The sequence below is a fragment of the Carassius carassius genome, chromosome 8, assembly GCF_963082965.1.
Source record: "Carassius carassius chromosome 8, fCarCar2.1, whole genome shotgun sequence".
Classification (NCBI taxonomy): Eukaryota; Metazoa; Chordata; class Actinopteri; order Cypriniformes; family Cyprinidae; genus Carassius; species Carassius carassius.
The window spans coordinates 24,302,317-24,310,132 of record NC_081762.1 but is presented as its reverse complement, the minus strand read 5'-3'; the positions used below and the strand labels follow the sequence as shown (position 1 = coordinate 24,310,132).

General features: G+C 37.5%; 1 protein-coding gene across 3 annotated transcripts; it reads right to left on the bottom strand.

The window, feature by feature from the left end:
* Nucleotides 1–658: 658 nt before the first annotated feature.
* On the bottom strand, nucleotides 659–3,122 carry LOC132144774 (C-type lectin domain family 4 member F-like). 3 transcript variants are annotated; one of them, XR_009434402.1, is made up of 7 exons: nucleotides 3,017–3,122; nucleotides 2,845–2,928; nucleotides 2,588–2,704; nucleotides 2,339–2,428; nucleotides 1,343–1,844; nucleotides 1,035–1,141; nucleotides 659–918 (listed from the first exon to the last, which is right to left on the bottom strand). XR_009434402.1 is itself a non-coding variant. In XM_059555344.1 (7 exons), the coding sequence occupies exons 1-7, from the start codon at nucleotides 3,081–3,083 to the stop codon at nucleotides 768–770; spliced, it is 741 nt and encodes a 246-aa protein (XP_059411327.1). In that variant the 5' UTR covers nucleotides 3,084–3,116; the 3' UTR covers nucleotides 659–767. The 3 variants fall into 3 exon arrangements, 2 of the variants coding, with proteins under 2 accessions (XP_059411327.1, XP_059411328.1); XM_059555344.1 differs by having other exon boundaries at nucleotides 1,343–1,467; nucleotides 3,017–3,116; XM_059555345.1 differs by having other exon boundaries at nucleotides 1,343–1,467; nucleotides 2,857–2,928; nucleotides 3,017–3,116.
* Nucleotides 3,123–7,816: the final 4,694 nt, after the last annotated feature.

The following is a 7,816-nucleotide window of genomic DNA, read 5'->3' as shown; positions in this document are numbered from 1 at the left end:
TGGTTTCCTGCATGTGTTCAAGCATAATTTCCAATAATGTTTGAGACAAGGTTTTTTTTTCAGGTATATTTTGGTTGAACATATACTAGATTCTGGGTTTACTAAAATGTAGCACTGTAAAATAGACACTCTTAAAAATAAAGATGCTTATAAGGTTCTTCACAGCAAAGCCATAGAAGAACCATTATTTTGTTCCACAGAGAACCATTCAGTCAAAGGTTCTTTAAAGAACCATCGCTTTCTTACCTTTTTATAATCTGTAAAATATGTAAAAGATTCTTTATGGAACCATGTAGTCAATTAAACATTTCTTTTTTGCTGAATGTTGAAACAAGAATTAAGTCTATGCAAATGTTTATTTTTATTTTTGTAAATGATTCTAAAAATTGAAAATAGGCAGTTCATTTCCTTCAAAGATGTTCTGATATAGTAAAACAGCTGAAAATTGGTATAAGACTATGAGATATTGGTCTATGAGATTTTTTAATGTTTCTAAAAGAGTTAAATAATATTGTGAAACATTATTCTCAATAAAAATAACTTTTCTATTGTAATATATTTATACATGTAATTAGTCCAGTCTTCAATGTCACATGATCCTTCAGAAATCATTCCAATATGCTGCTTGAGAAACAGTTGTGACACTGCTATATTTTCATCATTCTTTGGAGAATAGAAAGTACAAAACAAAAACATTTATTTGTCCGTAAAAAGAAATCTTATTGATCCTAATCTTTTGAATGGTATAGATTACCATGCTATCAGCTTTACTTTTCACAGATGAACTTTTTTAGTTTTGAGCATGGAGCATCAAACCATTCACTCTTCATTTCCAGACAAGCACAGTCTTCTCCATCTGAGTCCTCCTGTGTCCAGTTATCAGGTTCAGATAGACCAGCTGTCCTTTTATGCCAGAACCTGTCACAGAAAACCATTGCACATTTCTCAGTTGCAATACAGAAATTCAGACGTAGCTTGACAACATGGATAAAATGCATTTATGCCAGCAAAAGTGAATGAATTCAAACTCGTACATTTCTCCTGAGAGAGTTGTGTTGTCCACCCACATCCAGTGTCCTTCAGTGTACAAATCATGTAGTCCAATCCAATGTGGCTCTTTCAGCTTTGAGGCCAAATTATACTGGGAAAGGACATAATAAGACAGGTTCTTGAGTTGTGATATGCTATTGTGTCCATGTGTATTTAATAGTTATTTTTGGTTATGGAGTTGGCCAAAAAAACTAAACTTTTTGTTGATTATCAACATTTTCTGGAAGCAAAGCACCTCTTTTTACTCACCAAGAGTTGTTTTTAAATCTAAAAACACATATTAAACACCTACCTGATCCTCTTTGCCTGTTATTGTGACCAGCTGACCTCCAGTTCTTGTACAGTAATCTCGACTTTCCATCCAGTTGAGTTTTTCTGAAGAGAAATAGTAGTACTTTCTTCTTTCAAATGTGCTGTCTGTGCAAGAAACATTTGATACATAGTAAAAAAGTGTATGGATGCATTACATCTGACATGAATGTATGCACTTTAAGAGAGTATTTATTTAGCAAAATGTCCAAGCAGATTTCTTGAGCATATATAAGTTCATAAAGATCACTGCAGAAGGATGGTCACAGTATCCAACCAAAAAGTTTCTCTTCCTCAAGATATACATGCAGATGGGAAAAAAAGAAAACCCCAGGCAGCTAAAATTAGTTTGTTGGTATCAGTACTTCTGTAATCTAGTAACTTGAATAGTGAAAACAGCAGGTGTGTGTGTTACTTCCTCTCTTAGCCTTCACTGCTCTTGGAGGTTTTTATATCTTGGAGGGATTTTTATAGAAATAGTTCACCTATAAAAAAAAAAAAAACTTACCTCAGTTTTTTCACTTGTGTATGATTAAACTAGAGTTCAAAAGTTTGAGCTCAGTAAAACGGTTTTAATCATCTATTATATTCACCAAGGCTTTCAACTTTAATATATTTTACATTTTTATATATTCCTGTGATCAAAGCTGAATTTTCAGCATCATTCCTCCAGTCTTCAGTGTCACATGATCCTTCAGAAATCAGTCTAATATGCTGATTTGATGCATACAAAACATTTCTAAAATTAAGTTTTTGTGTCAACCTCAATACATTTGTAGAAATTTTTGATGAATACAAAGTTCAAAAGCACAGCATTTATTTAGAAATATTTGTAACATTATAAATATCTTCATTCCTGTCACAGCAAACCTTTGAAGTTTGAGTCTCTGTCCGCACCCACAATCTTTTCTCAAACACAGTCACGAACCTACAAACTGAATGTCTTTAATAATGACTAAGCCAGAGTACATCACCTCACCTGTGGGAATCTGCTCCTGTATTTCAAAGTCGGCTGCAGCATTTCTGTTCTGCTCTTTTAACAAATCAGATGACCTCAGTAGTTGGGAATCTGAAGTAAGAATATCACATAAAAGTGTACTGGTGTAACGCTTTTATTTGTGAAATATGCCATGCTTACGATGTGAGTTATATGCTGCTGCGATTGTGGCCTGTATATGTGTTGGACAATGTGTGCACCATCATAAGTGTTAAGATATTGTGTACTCACAGAGAATTCCCAGAACACACAGAGCCACGAGCAGAGAGACACTAAGGACAGCCAGAAGAACTGCCTTACAGGACGGGTCTTTCTCTTTCCTAGATGAAAATGTGTGTTCAGATGCATCTGTAAACACCCAAGGCAGGTCTATTATTGCAGGTCTATTACTTAATGTTATTTATGATGCTATGTCTGTGAGTCTCTGTCTGAACACCACAACATTTTGGTCACTTGAAATCAATTTAATAGTCATAAACTGTACTAACATTGAGAGGCACCTGCAATGTCTTTTGTCTTTGGATCCAAGTCCAGGTCATCACTGTTTCCATAAGTGCACCGGTCTGCTTCATCTAAGGGACGTAAAAGAGAAGACCTTTAAAAATTTAAAAAGTAAACATCTATAAAGAAAAGCAGGTAAAATGTAATAGCATGTCTTACCAACTGAGGTTGGCTGTTTGTTATATTTTAGCCTTACGAAGTCACGATTTGCATAGATGTCTGTCATTATACAAGTTGTCACACACAACTCTAACCAGAAATCTAATAAGACCTTATACTAAAGTAACCAGGAAATGTCATGGCTGTTTTTAACTCAAACAAGAGGAAGTCAGAACTGAATCCTTTGAAGTCTATAGCTATATCCCCTAAAAATGACAATTATTTGATGCATTGTTCATCAGCGTATTTTTTACATTAATTTAAGAAGATTCTTTACTTGAGTATAGTTTACTTTAGTATATACATTTGTGACCCTGGAGCACAAAAGCAGTCTGAAGTCTCTGGGGTATATTTTTAACAATAGCCAAAAAAAAAAAAAAAAAAAAACATTGTATGGGTCAAAGTTATCAATTTTTCAATTATGCCAAAAATCATTAGGATATTACAGGTTTTTTTTATTTTATTTTTTTATGGTGGCTTAGACACAATTTTAAAAACAAGGCTCATTTTGTCAAACCACTAGACATAGTTAACACATTCAGACACACACACACACACACACACACACACAAGTATCAGATCATCTCAGATCTTTTGCAAAACTAAGCACTTCATTCAAAACTTTACATCATTTAATAATAATAATAATAATAATAATAATTTGTTACCATATGGCACACACATGGTTCATACAGTTGGATTCTGTTTGAACCACTTAGACACTGCTGGGCACAATCTTAAACACGTTTAACATTTCTATTTTTGATGTGAAAGAAGAATCTTCTCAAATGGCGAACCCCTCCTTACACAGACTCTGAATAGCTTGAATGAGGTGGTTTAACATAGGGTCAGAGATCATAAACCTTCCACTGCCATGCAGAAGGGGAAAAGGAAAGGAAGGAAGAGTGTTGTGGGAGGTACTGGAATAATGGGAGCAGACACCTATTCTGTACACTGCTTATGCTGCGTTCACACTGCGAGTCACTCATTCAACATGGAGGAACGAATGATATTATCAGTGAGCAGTCACCTGGAGCTATATGACACAAGTTCATATTTCTATAGAGACAGGAATAAAAAGGACCGCGCTTGGAAGAGTGTTGGTGAGGAGATTGGGCAACCTGGTAAGTTGTAAATACACATTTCACCTTTGAGTCACATACACGTTTATCGACCCACAGCCTTCCCAACGTTTTTTTTTTACAACTAATTTCCCCCTAATATATAGCTACTGTAGAATAATGTGTTTATTCAGAGAACGTTTGCAGGAAAAAGTGGAAAAGCCTCAGGGACATGTACCTGAAGGAGAAGAGGAAGAAGATGGAGAAGAGGAGTGGGCCAGCAGCAGAGTCAGTGAAGAAGTGGAGCATCCTGGGATTCCTCGACCCCTTCGTCACCCCACAGGAGACCACCAGTAACATGAAGGGGGTACAACCACCCCAGGGACCAGGGAGAGGGAGAGGCGGAAGCAGAGGATACGGAAACAGGTGAGTTTTCAAATTAAGCCAATTTACAAAGCATACAGTATATGCTGTCATTATTTACAGATGAAGAGTATAACATAATCTCTCTTTGCCTATTGCTACCAACGTGTTGTATTAACATTTAATATTGTCTTGACAGAGCCTACAGATAATGAAGAGTCCGGTTCTCCTGTCTCCCCAGTCCCTGGTCCTTCACCCCCTGGTGTGTGAAGGCAATACTACAAACAATATTTAAACATGTTACGCGCAGAAAACATCAGTACAGTATCCACTCATAGCTTTAACATTCACATAAAAAAGTCAAAACATTTTTTGAATAAGTCCCTTTACTAATAATCACTGTATTTGTAAATGCAGACTCAATTCTATTGCAATGTATGCCACCAATACATAATTTTTAACTACTGTTCATTTGCATGTTTATGTTCCTGATGTTTATATGTCTGAAGTATAACTTTATGTTATATATGTTAACGCAAGATCAAAACAATCACACTCTTAAGCACTGTTTTATGTCACTCAGATATTATTCTCCCAATATCTAGACAATTTTATTATTTCAATTATCATCTTTCTGTCTTCTCAGTGCACTGTGACGAGCACTTCCTCCTCAGCCTTCTGCCTTTTCTGCAGAGCATGTCGCCTCACACAAAAGAAATGACAAAATTTAAAATGTACAAATTGGCGATGGAAAACAGCACCGTTGTGCTAAATTTAAATTTGGCTTTTAAAAAACTGAGGCAGCAGGCTCTGCAGGAAACACAGAATGCCCTCCTTCCTCTTCTCCTACTTTTTGTTCCCTGAAGCTCTTCCACCTTCCAAGCGAGGTTCTTTTTATTTCTGTCTCTGTATGTAAATAGTTTGTACATATTGTTATTTTAAGTATATATTCTAAACATTTTATGTTTGGCCTGATTAAATTATTTTGAAATATGACTAAATGCCTGGTGTGTTCTAATGCACAACAAAGCAAGTTTTTTAATCCCATAAAAACTTGATTTCAATATATGACACATATTCATTTTGTATAGAATGCTATTTATTCCATTTCTAAATCTTGATTATATGACACATTATTATAATGTAAAGACAACCAACATACTTTAGTGTGTCTGGACAGGGTTGTGTGAGGAAAACAAAGAAATCACAGGAGGCTGGCTCCATTTATCATCAAAACAAAAATAAATGACAGATTATTTTACAGTAATAACCTGAACAAAGAAATAACACAGACCTATAGATTTTTTATACATCAAAGGAGGAATTACATTGTTCAGCTATGTTAACTATAAACACTTGCAGTCATACATTTCTGAATTAGATGAAGAAAAACTCCAATGTTTACCATGTTATGTTAATAATACGACTACTAATAATGTATGTTACCTTATATACTAATGTGAAAAAGTTTGTTGAAAAAGTTAATGACTCAGGGTCTAAAATTATTAAATGTGCATGTTGACAGTCTGACAGTCTGGAACAGGGCCAGCAGGAGCAGACAGATAGACTAGACACAGTGCAGCCATGACCTGCAAACAGAGAGGAGGTAGAACAGAACAACATACAAACCAATAATCTTACATAGAACATATTGCATTTAATTGTATATATGTGTGTGTGTGTGTGTGTGTGTGTGTGTGTGTGTGTGTGTGTATATGTATATGTATATGTATATATTAGTAATGGAGGTAAAACTCTTAAGATAGTCATGTTCTTTATAGGTTTGTGGGTGGCTCTTAAAAGAGCCGTTGTGGGGAAGTCATGAGTAGGACTTCAAATACTACTCTGTCTGCTGCCATGCTACTGCTCCCTCCGCCATGAAGACATCCCTCATCCGGACTGCCTCTCTGGAGGAGTTGTTTGCCGCAACCTGACCCAGACCTGGCAGTGGCTCCTCTCCATTATGTCCTGCGCCCCTCACAGCAGGTGCCTCTCTCCCCTCCGAACACCTCATGAAGTTGTGGAGAACACACTTTGCCTTCACACACTTCTCCGCAACTTCAGGGTGGACCTCAATGAGCCGCCGGGACTCGGGGGCATCGCAAGCAGACACCACCGCCTCGGGGACACTGCCACCTCGGGGGCATCGCGAGCGGACACCGTCGCCTCGGGGGCATTGAGGGGGAATCGGGAGCGGACTCCGCCGCCTCGGGGGACTTGTGTGAGGACACTGCCTCCTCTGGGGATTCGTGAGTGGCCACTGCTGCCGCTTTGTGGGGAACATCCTGGGTAGGCATCCCCACCCTGACGGCTGAGCCGCTCACCTGCAGAGCCAGGTTGATGTAGTCCTCCAGAGTCTCCCTGGGGTGCAAGAATGGCATAAGGGACCTGAAGGGCTCGGCTAGGCCTCCCTAGAAGCACACCATAAGGCAGGTCCTCTCCGTAGCTGACAACTGAGCCGCCCCCACGAAGTCCCTGGTGTAATCCTCGATGGCCCGATCTCCCTGGTGGACATTGAGGAACTTCCCTGCTGGACCCATGTTGCTGGCTGTATTCTGTCACGGCGCGGTAAAGAAAGAACAGGGTCTGGGTCCAAATGCAGGGAAGATTAACTTTGATAGAACAAAAAGGCCAACACGGCAAAAACATAACCAAGTAACATTAAACAATACAGCCAGGCAGAGTGGTGGGTGAGACAAGAATATATACTAATGAACAAATGGGGAACAGCTGTGTGTGTGTAAGTGAGTTACAGGTGTGCAGAGTGAAGGTAAATGAGTCCGGGAGCAAGGGAGAAACACAGGTGAAGTAACTAAAACAATGATGAAGTGACAAGGTGGGCGGGGTCAGAAAAGGACAGGAGAGAGCACATGGCACCAAACAAACACAACACTCACAGAAGACAGTGACAGAAAGACAGAAGACTGTGTAAATATATATATATATATATATTTTTTTTTTTTTTTTAAATACATGGATTAAAAGCTAAATGTTTTTATTTAGTTTAATTCTTGATTAAAAAAATAAATTAAATTAAATTAAAATTAAAAAAAAATCTCCAGGTTCCATATGCAGAGTGAAATGAGAACGGTCCAGCATTTAGAAATAATTCTTATTAACTATTATTATTCTTGATTTTTCATTTTCGAATTATGCCTTCACTGTAGTTGTGCAGATCTGGGCTGAGGTTTTGCCCTTTGAGTGTAAGGTTTCACGAGCTGGGTGTTATTTTTAATTTCGTTGTAAGCAATCATAATAAACTAAGTAAAGATTATATTCCATGAAGACATTTTGTAAATTTCCTACCGTAAAAATATCAAAACTTAATTTTTGATTAGTAATGTGCATTGCTAAGAACTTCATTTGGACAACTTAA